At 40.9% G+C, this 18,517-nt stretch overlaps 1 protein-coding gene across 3 annotated transcripts in view; it reads left to right on the top strand.

Annotated features, from left to right (window-relative positions):
• SLC24A2 (solute carrier family 24 member 2) overlaps positions 1-18,517 on the top strand; it is a 247,004-nt gene that overhangs the window by 142,891 nt on the left and 85,596 nt on the right. For all 3 annotated transcript variants that reach the window (XM_025433207.3, XM_025433206.3, XM_035697258.2), the window contains exons 3-4: positions 8,561-8,599; positions 11,181-11,289. In XM_025433207.3, the coding sequence (XP_025288992.1) occupies positions 8,561-8,599; positions 11,181-11,289 (148 nt within the window). The remainder of the gene's footprint in view (positions 1-8,560; positions 8,600-11,180; positions 11,290-18,517) is intronic.

Raw genomic sequence — 18,517 nt, 5'->3', positions numbered from 1 at the left:
TATTCAGAGTTTCCCATTGATGATAATATGAGACACTGTATGATTATTTAATTTTTTTGAGATGTTCTTCCCTTGAAACAAAGAAACAGCAGTAGTCCTCCAAGTAACAGAAATAAATTGAAGACAGCACACTGTGCCTCCAAATAAACAATATAGACTAGTATCGTGCACCCACAGTGACAAATGGGACCACAAGAGGGCTCCACTTTTCCCACCTACTGCTGAGCTATAAACTCCTCCATACAAGTCAACCTGCTATATGGATAATCTAATTTGCAGAGTTACTTGAAACTATACCATTGTGAAGGTCATAAAAAGTGCCTCCATGACCTTCAAGAGACAGAACCAATGATGAAAATTCATGACAATTGTAGGTGAGTCTAAATAATAATGCTGGGAAAGACAAAGAAAATAACCTCTACTCTTACTGCATTAGCAGGCATCAACTTTTTGTACCAAACACACACAAATAAAATCTCATTTTGCATTCACATCAATCACTTAACAATACCATTTTCTGGCCTCCATTGGAAGTCAGAACTCATTAATAGCTCTTAATGAACATAAATTTTTTATTGCATTTGGAATCTAGTGCCTCCAGCTCCTTTCCACAGGCCACAGCAAGGAAAAACCCCACTTTCTTGTTTCTTCTGTGCTTAAAGCTCTGGAGCCCAGCTGTCTGAATTCATATCCCAACTCTGCCATGAACTGGCTGTGTGGCCTTGAACAAACTAACCAACCTCCATCAGCCTCAAGGTCCCTTATGTATTAAAGGTGGCAGGAGTGGTTATAATACCTATTTTGAGGGTTCAATGAGATATTTCTATATAAAGCACTTGGCACAAGTTGAACTTTCAATAAATGCTATCCATGATGACTGGAATCTGTTTGATTTGCAGTAAATCCAGCACCAGCATTTGTTGGAGTTTTCTTTAAAATTCACACCCTCCTAGACACTCTTTCCTCCAAAGAAGCAAGACAATCCAGACGTAATATGTGAATGCATTTAGGGTTCTTTACTAGTCAAAGGATATTTGTGTGACTATAGCCAGAACACCACGAGCAGATTGTGTTTATTGGCATATCATAATGGTTCATTAGCATTTGTGAGAATTGCTCTAACAGTACAACAAAGTATATTAACAACATCTGGATTTGGGGGGTGGGGGAGATGAGAGATGACAGTGGTAGTTGGATTGCTAATCCCTAAATTAAGTGAATTAACGCAGAAGCTTAGTATCCTGAGTATAGAAACAGGCTAAGGAAACTCCCACTTATCTCTCTCCATTTATGAAATGAGGATTGCGGTTTTCTGTGTACCAACTTAATAAGTATTATTTTCTTAAAAAGAGAGAGAAGAGGGGCACCTGGATGGTAGTCGGTTAAGCATCCAACTCTTAGTTTCAGCTTGGGTCATGATCTCAGTTGGGGTTGTGGGATCCAGCCCCAGGTGTGGGGCTCTATGCTGAGTGCAGACTCTGCTTAGATTCTCTCTCTCCTCCTTCTCCACACACCACCTACCCCCCCAAAATAAATAAATAAATCTTTTTTAAAAGAGAAGAAATTAGTCTATGTTTACTTACTGATTGACAATAGCACATAAACAAGATAGATGATAGATGGATAAATGAATGGATAGATAGATGATAGATAGATAGAATAGAGACGTGGGTGGCTCAGTCAGTTAAGCATCCGATTCTTGGTTTCAACTTGGGTCATGATCTCAGTCCTGAGGTGGAGCCCACGAGCTCAGCAGGGAGTCCGCTTAAAGATTCTCTCCCTCCGCCCCTTCCACCACACATAAACACGTGCATGTGTTCTCTCTCTCAAATAAATAAATCTTTTTTTAAGTATATTTAGAAGATAGACGGTAGACATTCACATTATATATATGATACGCAGAATTTTTTGATAATGATATATGATCTGTAAAGTGTGGAGACACTGATAATATACAACTATGTAGATTTCAGCTGGTTAGTCACTGTGCAATTCTGCATCTTGAAATTATGCTGTCCTCTTTGCCTTACTGGATATTCCCCAAATTGTATTTCCTAACAATTTTAGAGTAGATCACAGCAGATGCCCCATGCCATCTGTTATAAGCAGCTGCCCTCTCCTGGGGTAGGTTTTTTCGAGTTTTGCCTGGGACCTTATTTCACTCTTTGTCCAAATCATGACTTTCAACAGATGTGAGAGGTACTCATACTGGACATGTTCACAGATCCTCCCTGCGCAGCCTGGCTTCCTGGATTCAGAGAACTTCTAATGCAGAATGTTACCCAATGAGAAATGGCTTCAGCAGAAATTGAATTCATAGCTAAGCCTGTAGCCTTTCTGATCCAAATATTTCCCTTTTTCTTCTCACAAGCAACATCCTGAAAAGTGAAAGTATTAAACAGAAAACTTGCGGAGTTCCCAGGCTAAGAAGGGTCCTTTGGGTTCAAGTGTGGGTTTTGCTCTCTCTTTATTTTCCAACCTTCAGAGCTTCCTGATTGAAACCAGAGCCTCTAAGGTATGTGAGATGTGAAGTGCTGACATAGCCAATGCTGAATCCTTCAGACAATGCCAATTCATGGGAGCCAAGTCAAGAAAATGTAACCTGTTTTGTCGTCCCCTCCTCCCTCAGCTGCCGACTAGGATATGCCCAGTAAACCACCCTGCAGTGTCCTACACACATCACCTCTCACCATCCTGAAAACTGGAAGTTTCCTCCTCTCAGAAGCCACTCAGTTCTCTAATCCAGTTTACAACCGTGGACATGCTTTTGTTTTATAATATGTCATCATTCTGGGGCATCTGGGTGGCTCAGTTGGTTAAGCATCTGCCTTTGGCTCAGGTCATGGTTCTGGGGTCCTGGGATTGAGTCCTACATTGGGCTCCCTGCTCAGGGGAGAATCTGTCTCTCTCTCCCCCACTCTGTCCTTCCCCCACCTTGCTCTTGCACTCTCACGCACTCTCTCTCTCACTCTCAAATAAATAAAAGCTTAAAAAATAATAATAATTTGTCATTATTCCTTCTTGTGACTCCTACTTTTTATTATAATGATAATGGAACTAATCCATAGTGCTTACTTTGTACCAAATGTTGGTCTAAGCACTTACATGTATTAATCCAAGTAACCCTTGCAACAAACTCTGAAATTGTTACTGCTAGTATCCCCATTTTACAGATGAGGAAACTAAAGCATAGAGAGATTAAGTAACTTGTCCCTGGTCACATTGCCAATAAGTGACAAAAATAGGAAAATGAACCTGAACAGTGTGGTCCATATTCCTAACAACTATATGATGTCACTGCTCATCCTATATTATTTTCTTCTCTTTTAACAATTATTTAAAAGGCAAAAGATTGAGTTGCCTGGGTGCCTCATTTGGCTGGGCATCTGACTCCTGATTTCAGCAGGGATCATGATCTCAGGGTCATGAGATCCAGCCTCGCATCAGGCAAGGAGTCTGCTTGAGAGTCTCTCCTCCCTCTGCCCCTGCTCTCTCTCTCTCTCTCTCAAAGAAATAAATACATCCTTAAACATAAAAAAATTAAAAGGCAAAATATTGTTCCTTAACTGTCACTGGCAATTTCATTTTACTCTGTCCATTTTAGGCAATATCTATTCTTCTGAATTTTTTTTCTAGTATTCCAAATATTTCATGAACATAGGAATTACTCAAACAAACTGTTAAAAGGCTTTGCTTCCAAAATGTGAGCTTCCATTGCCACACTTTTTACTTATTTTCAACACTTTCTTCCCATTGCAATGTGTTTATTTTTTAAACTTCTTCCAATATGTTTCTTTAAACCAGAGTTGCGAAGTGGGTATTCCTGCATCCTGGGCTGCCACCTCCTGTAATTCATTAATCTGAGATTCTTATTTTGCTAATGGGCAGAGAGTGGGATAACTACATAAGCAACCAATAGAAAGGTTACTTGAACTTTAGTACATTCTTAGTACTTCTTTCTTTAGGAATTAATTTAATCCCTCCTCCCTTAATGTTTTGGGGAATCCACTAAGACCAAAAAGGGAGGGAGACAGTGATGATTTTTGCATCTGATTAGTGGTAAGATTTCTTTTCCTTTTAGATTTTTAGGACTGAGGCTTTCACATTTTCCAACCCATTGACTTTGAGGTTTATTAGTCTCTTTCCAAGAGAGATGTTTTGAAAGTTATTGTTTGTTACAGCTAAATGCATTGAAAGAAAAAGGAGACATCATTTCATACTTCCTTGTTAATTTCTTAAACGAAAATCCATCATTCTCCTCCACCCAACCTTTCTAAGTTCCAAGGTGTCATGATAATGTCAGTTAAATATTGGATTAATATTTCTGATGGCTGGCATATATATTTTAGGTCACATTTAGGACAAAATAATGATATAGTACTTCCAGGTCCTTGATACAATAAATTCTGGTGCATTTCACAGATCTAGTGAGAGATTATAGTTGCAGAAGTTTATGGATGTTACTTGACTGTTGTGAATAGTCGCTTATCTCTGATGCCATTCCACTGTCCAGAAAAGCCACCCCTTATTTTACACAGTTGTATTTTGGCTTATGAAATCTTCCCAGTGACTCATTTGATTATGTGATTTACAGGTGGGCAATTACTGGTCAGAATGAAACAAGGACTGTGTGGTCATGATGTAGCTACACTGTGTCATATTTGCCTAATGTTATATGTCTAAAGTGGAAGTGGGGGCCTGTATATGGAGAAGCCAGTGGTTTCTGAGGTCAAAGGAAGAGAGACAATTTGCGGATTTATGAATGGCTTATAGTGTTTAAAATGCTTTCTAAGTGGGCTGTTGTATAATGGGGGTCGGAACACTTTCACTTTCAAATAGATAGCAAAATTCCCATACAGAATTGGGGTTTCTCAATTGCCCAATCACTTGCAGTGATTAGGGAGGAGGCCAGTTTAAGATAAAGGGTTGAATTTCAGAGTATTTTCTTGTAAGTAAAAGGTGTATTCCTTATATCCTGGCCTAATGGATGTTCTGCTTTCATGAATGAAGAGGAGGATCTGTGTTGGTACAACAGAGCCTCAACCTGGGACCTTTGGGGATGCATTTTATGAACTCTTTTACATATTCCTCAAGAATTTCCATGTATGTTCTCAATTGGCTTAACAAATTTTTCCTGTGGCTGGCACAGCCTTTCAACTGACTACCAGGAATTGGGCTTTCAAATTAGCGCTGCCCAAAGATATGATATTTTGGGGGGTTTAAAATCAAAGGCATTTAAACACAAAATGGATAAGAAGAATGCCAACATTAATCCTTAAAGCCCCATTCGTCTTCTTTTGAAGAAGCTATTTTCTGTAGTGTACAGTGGCTTAAAATAAACTTGCCACATGTTCAGTGGCCCTGAAAATAAATTCACAACACTGAGGCCAACCCCAAAACCAAATAGTTAGCTCAATAATTCAGATGTTAGAAATACTACAGGCTTATAAGCTTTGGCTATCCACATCTGAATCTTTTTTTGTTTGTTTGTTATCTTCACCAGTTACTAACAGTGTAATTAAAACCCCTTTAAAATTGAGTTCCTGACCTAATCAGCAGTGAGTCTCTAGGACCACAAAGTGGTCACCTTAATGGGGCCATTAAGGTGAGGCTGGGCCAGGTGAGCATGAGGGATGATCAGATGCGTGTGAACCCCTAAAAATGAGGGGCACATTTCATGTGGCACATTTCTCATCTTTTCTACAACAGAGCTACATAAAAGGAAAAGGGAGGTCTTAATGGCCTCAGTTGCCATTTCTGTATATAATGAAATATACATGTTGTAACCTGATATATATTCATGTCTGCAAGTTACACTTGAAAGGAAACTAATGATGTCAACTTCTGCTGACATTCAACAGTGGGAGATTTTGAAAAGGATTTCAAACCTTGCTCTGCACTCAGTTTTTTCTTTGCAGAATCTATGTGCAAGGCCTTTTCTTTCCATTTATTGTGTCTCAGGATCCATCTTGCTTGCGAGAGAAAAAAGCAAGTCAATGGGGCAGATCTTTTTTCTCCCTTGCAGACCAAAAAACAGGTTTGATTTTTTTTTTCCTTCCTCAAATATTTTCTTTAAATATATATTTTTAAAATCCAAAATCTGGGATGGTTAGGACTTTGTTCTCATAAAGACCACCCTGTTCTCTTACCCTTTTCATCCTGTTCCTTCATGTTCTATAGTGTCGCTGTGGTTATCAATCCCAGCTTATAATTATTTGTCTCCCATTTAGCCACAAGGTGTAAATTTGCTAACTGAAAAGGCGTGCTCTGACAGTTAATCTCCTTGTATGTCCAAAGGCTGGGCTTGCTGTACTGGATAACTTCCCTGGGGGATTGTTCTATAGAATGTGAGGCCATTTGTTGGGCTGTCTGATGTAGAAGAAGAGAAAATGAAAGGACCTGCCAGAGAGAAGAGAGTGGGATCATACAGTGCCTTCAGAGTAAAGAAGGGAAATCAAAGAACAATTTTAGGTCCACTTCAGTCTGCAGGCATGTTCCTGGGAGCTAGAGAATCAGTGATATTTTCTTATTCATGTTTTTAGAGAAGTCTCTGAGAGAGAGCCCCAAGTCAGGGGAATGGCAAATTTAGAATGCCCAGGGATGTGCTCAGAAATTACCACCAGTGCAGGGGCACCTGGGTGGCTCAGTTGGTTAGTATCTGTTTCTTGATTTCTGCTCAGGTCATGATATCAGGGTCATGGGATCGAGCCTGGTGTCGGGCTCTGTGCTGGGTGTGGAGCCTGCTTGGGATTCTCTCTCTCTCTCCCTCTCCCTCTGCCCCCCATCACCTCTCCCTCTCTTAAAAAAAAAAAAATACCACCAATGTAGAACACTTCTGTCTAGGCCTGAGAGTTAACAAGCTCTTTAAGGGCCCAACAAAAATGTTTAGAAAAAGTATGTGTTGATATCAACTCTCAAATCTAAACCATGGGGACACCTGGGTGGCTCAGTGGTTGAGCGTCTGCCTTCGGCTCAGGGCATGATCCTGGGATCCCGGAATCAAGTCCTGTGTTGGGCTCCCTGTGGGGAGCCTGCTTCTCCCTCTGCCTATGTCTCTGTCTCTCTCTGTGTCTCATGAATAAATAAAATCTTTTAAAAAGATAAAAATTTAAAAAATAAAATCTAAAAAAGGTAACCATAGAATTATTAAATGTTTAATTGAATGTCTATACATATTTAACATCAACTTCATTAAGTATGAAATTTAGTCTTCTTAAAAGTTACATTATCTGTGAAAACAAATTATGGATTCAGTTTCTCACGTTCCAAGATCTCAAGCATGCCGATCATGATTAAATGAATTGCATGTAGCCAATAATTTGAAATACAAAATTATGAAAGGATTATAAGAATCCTTTCCATTTTTGTATGCAGAAATGTATATTTTAGGTGGGATACTGGAGCATCTTAATGTTCTTATATAAAGACATGTGGTAGGATTGAAAAAGAGAGCCCAAGATTTATGAAGATTCTAAAACAGCTCTGTACCATGTCCTCATCTCTGTACATGATTGGTTATTCCTGAAGACATAGATCACCAAAGATACCAATGGGAAGGACCAGAGGCAACCTGGGAGCAGGGTTCCAGGTTGTTCTTGCTGTATGCAACCATAGTTGAGGTGTGGTGACAAAGGCAGCATAGTCTGAGCATGAGGAAGGTCAAAGGCACCTGCACATTGTTAGATCACAGGATGGTGCCCTGCTTCTGCTGAAGGAGTGTTCATACTAGGTTAACAAAGCAAAGCCATCCAGTTGGGTCATGTTGGTAGAACTCCAGTGTCCTTTTGTTGAAGTTGTGTTCTCTCCTAACAGATGACCAGGCCCATGGGTGCCCTTGTATTCAAGTCGACTTTTCTCTACTTGACAGATATTTCCATTTTTAGAATGGAAAACTTGAAGTGGTAGAGGCAGAAAAGGTGTATTATTTGAATTCTGCATGTGATGATCTTAGTCTTTAATTCAGTGACCTAACTTCTCTTCAGGCTTTATTTTATTCACCATATATGGAGAAGTGAATGTTGGCTTCCTCCAAAATAGTTGGAAAATGATACTTCCTTGTAATGTCAACTCTTAACAATAACCACCAATAATTGGTATGATTCTTGCAGAATTTCTTTATATATACTAAAGTATTGTTAATTTATTTTTTCTATAAAATGACATGACCAATAAGGTTTTAATTTTTTTCAGTTGAATAGTATATCTTAGATATTTTTGCATGTCAATACATGTGTACTTACCTCATTTATTTTAATGACCACATGGTATTCCATTGCATGGATGGGCCATAATTGGTTGAACTGCCCTCAATTGCTGGGCATTGGGGATGGCCATTCAACTTTGAGCATTCAGAAGAATGTACCACGTGTCTAAATAAATCATTACATATTGGCTAGTCATCTATATCACTGGCCCCCTGTATTGGTTCCTTCCTGCCCAGAAGGAGAAAGAGCCAAATCTTCCCTTATAGTGATGTTTGTTATTAAATGTAAAACTTACTACATGTTACTTGTTGTTTATTTATTTATGTCTTTTGTTTTTGCCTTTTTCTCTTATGCAGTCATCTACAGCCAGGGACAAGGATGAGCAGGCTCTACCGGTAGGAAGCAGTGGCTCTGTCTGTACCTGTCCGTGTGCCTGTGGAGAGTGTGGGAGGGGGTGGGAGGAGGAGAGTTCATGTGCTCAACAAACCATCCTCCCCCTTGGGATACTTAAATGGCTTAATCTACCAGTATATATGTATATTCAGTCCTGTAATTAGTGTCAACTGTATTCTGATATTCACTGATACTCAAATTATTTATGAGACTAGATTTCAAAAAGTTTGAGTTCTCTCTTTTATTTGTCATAACCCTTTATATGACTTGAAAGAGTGAAATATTTCCAAATTGCATCCCATGGGATGTTGAGCTGATATTTGGGGACAGTGTGGGATCTAAAAATGCTTGATATCTATTTTTTATGTATCTGCATGCACTTAATTTTGGGTTGGAAATTTCTTTTGGTTCCATCAAAAGAAATGCTGCATGAGAGCTGTGTATTTAATATATACATAAGACCCAAAAAAATGCTTTAAGTTGTTCTACAGATAAAATTCTTTGTCAGTGAAGATCTCCCCAGCAAAGTTCTTCCAGTTTCCTAGAATGAGCATAGTAACAGTGATTATGACAAATTATTAACAACAAACACATTTTCCAGTGCCTATCCAATTAACACATCACATTCTGTAATGTGCAACATGGCAAGGGAATGACCTTCAGAGTTTTTGTGTTCAGCCTTCAAACAGTGATTACATTTCAACTCGATCCAAGTCTCTCAACCTTGCCCTAAAATATTTTGAACCTAAATCATCTAAATCAAATATTACAATGCATTAAAAAAAAGTTACAGATTTTAAAGACTGATAAAACTAGTAATAAAGATACATATGACCCATCCATCCTCCTGTAGTGCTCAGTGCAAAGACTTAGGATATTCACTGAGAGCCCATCAGATATACCAGACCTGGACTATGGATACAGACCCAGTCTCTTCCTTTAAGAAACTCATGATCTATTTCACCATTGAGACACCAGTAATCTCCTCTGATTCTTCTTCAATCAGAGTTAGGAATATGATTTCTGATAGAATATCAGTTATGATAAAAATCACACCAAGAAATCCACGTTTCTCCATGTATCTCACACTGGCATTTTACCCATACTTCAAGTTACCGTGGATTTCACATTTGTTCCCAAATGTCTGGACCATGATTGTTAATAAGTTTTCTACAAAATAGGAGACCTCTGGGCACTGTCCAAATTAACCAAGTTAACCAGATTTCTTTAGCGTTACACTTAGTGGTCTAATGTGTATCTTAAAATGCTAAAGGTGGGTTGATCCAGGATATAGCGCTTGCCAAATATATTCGATTGTGAAGTCTCTTGGGGGACTCTTATTGGGAAGCCCCCTTGTGGATCTTGACTATGATGGAATAAATATTGGAAAACCCTATAATGTAGATAGTTGAGAGAGTTCATGGGAAATTGTATTTTATTTTTAGCTGGCCCCAGAAAAATTTCATGTCAGGATTTTTGGATCAGAAGTTCAATAAGCAATTAATTCCTTCGCATTACCTTACCTCGTTCCCTCTTAAATCTGGCTGTCTGTAAAGCTCAGCTGCTTCTAAAGTCTCTTCCCCTGTGAGAACTAGCACAAAACCAACCAAAGGGAGAGAAAGCAGTTCCTACTCAGGATAAAAATCCATCAAATCCTGAGGGTTTAGGGTGTCTTTTTTTAGATTGCATTTGAAGATGCCATAAAAAGAGTTTGTCAGTAACCTTATCTGTACAAGTTTTTTATTCTCCTCTTACCTGTCAGTTTCACCTCATTGGCCAAAGGGTCTTAATAGTAGTTTATGCAAAAGGAGTCCCTCCCTTGGAAGTCAGGAGATTTTTTTCCTTCAAATCTTTCTTGATATAGAGCATAGGGCTTCATGAATTAGAACTGTGGCCCCCAGAGTAGAGATGAGGTTCCCCAGGAGATATGCGAGCTATTCCTTTGGGGAGCAAGGAGAAAAAATTAGCACCTCTATCACTTATTTTCTATATTTTTCTTCATAGTTTCTGTTTTTGCGAATGTTTTATAATAGATATGCTCATATTTTGGTATGTGTGGATATAGAGACAGAGATAGATACATACATGCATACTCAAAAACTTTACAGTTAGGGTGCACATCTAAACATTTTAGAGACCATCCACCAGCTCAGAAAACAAATTTTGAGAGGCACAAACCTGAGATCCACTTCTCTATTCTCCATTTTTTGTCTGTGTGACCCAGACATCTCATTTTACTTCTCTGAGACAGTTTCCAAATCTGTCTAAAGGGAAGAATGACCATATCTAGTTCTGAGGGCTCATTCTGAAGTTGCGATAAACTAGTGGAGGTGAAGCATATAGCACAATGACCATTAAGTAAGCTCCCAAAACAGGGGGGGTGGGTAGCAATTAATTCATTTAGGATGTGAGAAAGCCATTCCTTTGCAGGATTTGAAATGTACTTTGAATATCTTTTGGACCATAGAGTGTCATCATGTGACAGAAATGAGTGACTACCAGACTAAGTGAGATCTTATCTGTAATGCACTTGCCAATAGTTGCCAAGAACTAATAGCATCTTTGTCTGGTTTCTCTGCTCAGGCTAAGCCACGTCTCCAACGAGGTGGAAGTTCTGCCTCCCTCCACAACAGTCTCATGAGGAATAGCATCTTCCAGCTCATGATTCACACCCTTGACCCACTCGCTGAAGGTAAATGTCAGGCATTAGTTTGGGAGCTTGTTTTGGGGGAAAAAGGATGTAAAAAGGCTTCTTTTCAGAAAACATCTTTACGCTTCCATCACACAAGCCTGCCAGTGTCCTCGTGTGGAGCATCTGCCCTGGCCCCTTGGTGTGCTTTATCTGCAACAGCCTCAGTTCACAATTGGAGAGTTTTGTACCAGGAGTAGGATCTGAAGTCTGTGTACAGATTCTGTCTTTTGATGCCGGCAGCATAAAGAGTTTATTATGAGGCCGAGAAGACAAAAAGGGTTCTCTTCCTCCCAGCTGGAGTGACAATTCTCTTTCATCATCCCTCCTAAGTTCCCAAATGAAGTTGTATATGAAGATTAATTTTTAAAATTACATTTTTAAAAAAAGAGAGGGAGAAGAGAACTCTATGACTTAGGGCCATGAATATTTGGGGGAATGATGTTCACCGTAGAACACTGATATTGTCCTGATTCTTTGGCAGCTGGAGGGTGGTATGTGAGCTAAGCATCCAAAGAGCCTTCTCAAAGGTAACTGCTTAGGATCAGTCTCAAAAGGCCTGGTTCACCTCCTAGGGTAAATGAACCATTACAAAGAATCCAGTATTGTGTTCTTCAAGTTATACTCATTCATAATAAAGGCAGATTCATCCTGTTTCTTAACTTGCGTAACTGTCGTAAAAATTTGCTTTTCCAGTAAGTAGGTATCTTATGTGTCAAATAGATGTCAGAGGCTGTTAGCAAGGGGTTCAAATGTAAGCTAGTGTGTTCTCCCTTCATCTCTGGACCTTGTAATTGGGCCTGATATTACATGGGGACTAACAGGGATCATTGGAAGAGCATGGCCTGGGATGAGATTCTCAAATCATATCACATAAGTCAGAGCTCTTACCCAAAACAAAGCTTTGCTGAATAATTTCAAGGGTACAGGTCATCAAGAGATTCAGATGAAGGAAAGAAAATATGGGAACCTCAAGAACAGCTCCCCATATCCTGTCTTCCCTTATTAAATACACCTCCCACCCAGAATGATAGGTGAAGATCATGGGATCACCACTCACTACAAAGCATTTTGATTATGAAACATCCCCATTTTATACTTCGGAGAGTTATATAGTTGATGTGATATTCTCCAGGGAGCCCTGCTTCATAGGTACTGGGTCCTATTTACTAGAGGTAATCTTGAGCCAGGGGCATCCTGAATATCATTACTCTCTTAACCCAGAGGCCCACTAGATGAGGGAATTACACCTGGTCACTAGCCTTCTTTTTATTCCCCTGGGTCTCCCACCACCACCACCACCACCACCACCCCAGAGAAGGGAGCAAAGGGATGGCAGGCCAACTTCCTCCTAGCTGCTAAGCAGTTGTGTGACTTTGAGCAACTTTGAGCCTCTCTAGTACTTGGTTTCTTCATCTAGAGTAAGAGTTACCTTCATCTAACGTTTTACAGTTGATAAAGCATTTTCACACCTGTGAACTTAGGCTTCGTAATTCCTCTTCATAGCCAACATTATTATTCTAATTGTGTAAGATATCATACCACCCAAGTAGATCTCAATTTGGCCACCTCTCTCTCTGCTAGCTGTTGATTCCAAGCCATCCTCATTGCTTCCTGGCTTCCTGTGGGGCCTTCCTAACTGGTTTCCTAGTGCCTCCTTGCCTCCTCCACTGCATATTTTTCACATGTCACCCCAAATAATCCTCTTAAAAAGTAAATCAAATTATGTCACTCCTACTTATAACCCACAGTGGCTTTCCATATGGCTCTTGGAAAAATTGTGAAATACTTCTCATGGTGTATATGATCTGCCTTTTCCCCCAAACTCAGTTTGACTCACTATGCTTTAGCCACAGAGGCCTTTCCATCTTCAGACAGGTACTCCTTTCCTGCCTTGGAATCTTTCCATGGGTTGTTACCCCCACCCAGAATCCTTTGCTTTCTCCCACTATCTTCCACTGCCCCTCCCCATTCTTTTTTTTTTTAACATTTTATTTATTTATTCATATGAAACACAGAGAGAGAGAGAGGCAGAGACATAGACAGAGGGAGAAGCAAGCTCCCTGAGGGGAGCCCAATGTGGGACTCTATCCCAGGACCCCAGGATCACAGCCTGAGCCAAAGGCAGACACTCAGCTACTGGGCCACCCAGATCCCCCTCCCACCCCATTCTTCAGCAAGCTGTCCACAGAACACTTCCCAGCCACCCAGTATAAGTCAGGGCCCCAATCCTCATCTCTCCGCGCACTCTTCATTTTCCCTATCACTCACATTATAATTTGCGTGATTGTTTGTTTACTGTCTCCTCTACGATGCAGTAAATTCTAGAACAGGAACTCTATTCTATTCACTAGTTTCCCCCTAAATTCTAGCGGAGTGCTGCTGAAACTCAAGAAAGATTAAGTAACGTGGCCAATGTCAGGCTTTTGACCTGATATTCATAGAATTTCAAAGCCCTCTAAAGCCCCATGGCTTGTATCTTGGTTATTTTGAGCCACCATCTTTCCTACCCCATCACCCTAAATAGGACCATATGAGCGAAGAACCATTTTATCTGCCCCAACGTGATTATGAGCAGGCAACTGAGTACATTTATTTTTTGCAAGGCAGTATTATGTAGTAATTAAGAGGACAGACTCCAGAGCCAAACTCTCTGACTGTAGATTTCAGCTCTGCATTTACTAGCTGTGTGACCTTGGACAAGTTATCTAATCTCTCTGTACCTCAGTTTCCTCATCTATAAAATCAGGATATCTATTGCATAGGGCTGTTGTAAGGATTAAAGGAGTGAATATACATAAAGCATTTAGCACACTGCCTAGCAGGTCATAAGTACCACATACAGGTTTAGAATCACTCTGTTTCATTATTTTGAAAATTAATGCATCATGTAATTCTTTTTTTTTTTTAGATTTTATTTATTTATTTATTTGAGGGAGAGAGTGAGTGGGGGGAAAGGCAGAGGGAGAAGGACATGACCTTGAGATCATGACCTGAGAGGAAACCAAGTCTGATGCTTCACCAACTGAACCACCCAAGTGCCCCGATTCTTTTTAATTTAAAATGTCCAAAAGGCTATAATAAATAAGTCTTTCTCCTCCATCAACCTCCCAATTTTCTTCAGTCTCCCAATTCTCCCCAGAGAAAACCACCCAGAAACCAATTCTCGGGGCTCATTCCAGAGATGGTTTATGAATATACAGCTCTATGTGTGCACACCCATGCGTGCGTGTGTATGTGTGTGTGTGTGTCTGTGTGTCTGTGTGTATCCTTGCCCACAGGTCCCAAAAATCTAAATTTCTCTGGTGTTTGTTTGGGAGAGTTCAGTCTCTGATAGGGCTTGTTTTTGTTCATCCTCATTCATAGAGGAGGTTATGCTTTGTTTCTGTGAGATAAGAGAAAGTGAATCTGGGTTTGTCTCGGAGTCGGGCCATCGGTGATTTTCCAAAACACCTGGCCCTTGTGGTGCTGTGTGCAATTAAAGTGTTTGTTCCTGCTATAGCAAGATGCGCCTTTGGAATCCAGCGCCTGCTTTCAAGGTGAAAACTCCCCCTGAAAGACGGGGAGCGCTCTAGTGGCGTGAATCTGAGAGAATGCTGAGAGCCATAATCATTTCTGGACTTGAGTGATTAGAAAATATGGAAAGCACTTCAATGCTTTAAAATTGCTCCATAGCACCCGGCCAAGAAAACAGATTGCTCTGGTATTTTTCCCCAAAAATTCACAATCATTTTCCATTCCAAGAACAGCCAAAAAAATTAACCCACGGCTCTCAGAAATAGTCATCTCTCTTTTAGTTTGCATCTAATCACTTGAATTCGCACGTCCTCGTGCCAAACTGTCACCTTTTAACAATATAGAGCGTGCTGGTTACATCACCAGTTGATGGCTTGAACGCTGCAGTGGCTACCCTATTACACTGAAGGGCAGGTCACTGATGCTCCTGGCGTCCACATGGCATGCAGTGTTCACAGAGGGCAGTTTTCTGCTTCATCTGGAAACATCATCAGTGGCTTACAAAAAGACCTCTGTCCCTTGGTCTCATCTGTTCCGCTCAAGTGTTCCTGTCTTCCACAACCCAGTGATAGAGCCATTGCCTTAACTGGTGGTTGGTTTGGCCCCTGAGCCTGAGTCACCAGATCCATCAGTATCTGTGTTTCCCTTATCTATTGATATGTAACAAAGCATCCAAGAGGCAGGTGGCTTAGAAGCACCACGGTATTATTATTTGCTCCTGATTTCTTGCATCAGGAATTTGAACAGGGATCAGTGGGCTGATTCTTCTATTCCATGTGGTATTGATGGAGCTCATTTGATGTTATCCAGCTATTAGATGGTCTGATTAGAAGGTCCAGAAGGGCCTCACACTCACACCTGGCACCTTTGAAGGCACAACTGGAAGGCTGGGCTCAGCTGGAACTCCCTCTGACTCTTCATGTTGTCTCAGGGCCTTTCCACATGGTTGGATGCAGTGGCTCGGGGCTCCAAGAGCAAATCTCCCAAGAGGCCCAGGTATAAGCTGCAAGGTTTCCAGTGACCTAGCCTGAGAAGTCCCTGAATGTCACTTCTGCATTCTACCAATCAAGCTGTCACAAAGGCCAGCCCAGACTCTGGGACAGGAGGAGGAGACTTTGCCTCTCAGTGGAAGACACCAAAGAACTTGAAGCTACCTTTAATCTAACCCAGTCTGTTTTGGGGGCACATACCAATTGATCATTGATTGGTTCCTGTGTTCATTGGTGTGCTCTGAATAGACCACACTGTTGGGAAGGGACAGAGCCATAGTCAGCCTCCCTTGGATGAAGGTTTAGTCCAAAGCAAGACTGAACAGTGTCTTTCCAGGGCCACAAAATGAACAGAATATTGTTCATGAAAGAAAGGAATCTGCTTATAGCTTACATAAATGGTTGGAATAAGGAATTTGTTTCTTTCATAAGAAAGCCCTAGAAAGCTAGCATTATCAATTTTGGGGGTCACAGGATGGCTGTCTGAATTGATGTTTCTAATAAATTCAGTGTCTCATATTGATTTTAACATTTTCTTTAAACAAGCCATCATATTTACCCAGATATACATCTTTATGAACCTAAAATAAGGATGCTGGGTATAGCACTTTTAGGTTGGATAGCTTCTACTATCAATTTGTCTAAATATTAATACCACGAACTAATATTTGCAGAATTCTTACTATGACCCAGGCCCTATGCTGAGTGCTCTACATAAGCCGTCTCATGTGATCCTTACATTAGCCCTACTCCATCATTCAGAGAAGGACACCAAAGTGTAAAGAGATCATGTCTTGCCTCACCAAGTGATACAGGCAGTAAATGGCAGAGCCACAGTTTGAACCCTATATCTGCCAGACTCTAAACCTGTGTTTATGCTTCTTGATCTCTGCTGCCTTGGGTAATCTCATGTCCAACTCTGTGTTCCCTGTTGTCCTGGTGTAGATCCCAGCCCAAATAACAGGAGCTCTGACCAACCCCTGGACCAGTTATACACTCGGTTTGTAACATGTGAAATTCCCATACATACACCTTTGCAGCAAGGCCCGTCTTAGCCTTGACTCCTCCCATCACAGCCCCACACCGTGAGTTCCAGACATTCTCCTAGGCCCTCCATGCACCTTGACTCCTCCCTCAGCTGCCGCTCAAGTACATGTATTACTGTTGATCTACCTGTCCAGGATGACATGGTACCCCATGGATAACCCTGCAGTTCCAGGAAAGGCCAATGACTGCATGATGGAATGGGGAGACTGATGGGGGAGGAGGCACACAGAATGCCATTAGAGATTGGCTCTATAGCTATGAGGAGGTCAGCCTGTGGTCCAAAAGTCAGTCTGCCTGGGTCCAAATCCTGACTCAACCTCTTGCTCTGAGACCTTCAGAAAGCTTCTCAATCTCATTGGGCCTCAGTTTTCTCACTTTTAAAATGGGGTAATGATAGCACCACCAGCATATGTTTATGATTCACATTGCTCCAGCTTTTAGTGCCTTGGTTTCTTCACCTGTAAAGGGTAATGATAGTTCTGCTATCAAACATGTATGGTGAACATTCAATACAATAGTATCCCCAAATCATTAAATTGGTGCTCACTGAGTGTAGGCAGTGATTTCCCAGTTAAAATTGTGTTCAGTGTCATGAAATAAAATCCAACTGCAGTGGGTTAATTTAAGAGGTTTCTCTAAGACTTGATTTTTTTTTTTTTTGGAAAAGTTTTAGGTTCACAACATAATTGAGAGGAAGGTAAGAGATTTCCCATATACTGCTTACCCCCACACATGAACATCCTCCCTCATTATCAATGCCACTCACAAGTATGATACCTTTGTTACCAGGAATGAACCTACAGTGACATTGTAATCACCCAAAGTCCATATTCACCTTAGGGTCCACTCTTGGTACTGTGTATTCTATGGGTTTAGGCAAATGAGAAATGACATATATCCATCATTATAATATCAAACCGAGTGTTTTCTTGCCCTAAAAATCCTCTGTGCTTTGCCTGCTCATGCTTCTCATATGTGCATGCACACACCCCTGGCAACCACTGGTCTTTTCACTGTCTCCATAGTTTTGCCTTTTCTAGACTGTCACAGAGTTGGAATTGTACAGTAGATAGCCTTTCCAGATTGGCCTTAATATTTTTTTAGGGTTTCCTTTCTCTTATTTAACCAGAAGCCCAATAGGAAGCAGTCCAAGGCTGGTCACATAGCTCCAGTCTGCCGTGAGGAACACAGTGTCCTTCCGTTTCTTCATTCTTCCATCCAGAGCTTGTTTCTCTCATCCTCATCTTCAGAAGAAGACAGCTGTTCCCCTTCAAATCCCCCCACCTATCATATCCTTATTCTGGGAAGAAGACAGTGCAGCTGTCTTTTTTTAATTGGAAGAACCTTAGTGTTCCCAGAAGCAGACTTCCACTTACACCACACAGGTCACAACAGAGCTATGTGACCACCCCAACTTACAAAGGAGCAAAAATGGGGCACTCTGCCTCCCCAAGCATGGAACTCCACGTAGATCCCAGTGAAGGTCAAATACGTTCCCTTCTTCTTCCTGTTCCTAGGAACCTTAATCCTCTCTTCTCGGGTGCCTGATTTACAAAGAAGAGATGTGATGTTCCCTTCTTTCTCCCTTTAAAGGGCTCTCTGTTGGCCCACAGGTCCAACTTTAATCCAGTGACCCCAGATCCTGCTCCGGAAAAGGCATGCCCCAAAACTTGCCATCT

This window comes from Canis lupus, chromosome 11 (assembly GCF_003254725.2).
Source record: "Canis lupus dingo isolate Sandy chromosome 11, ASM325472v2, whole genome shotgun sequence".
Lineage (NCBI taxonomy): Eukaryota > Metazoa > Chordata > Mammalia > Carnivora > Canidae > Canis > Canis lupus.
The sequence above is the reverse complement of the archived record's forward strand: the minus strand, read 5'-3'. Positions and strand labels throughout refer to the sequence as shown.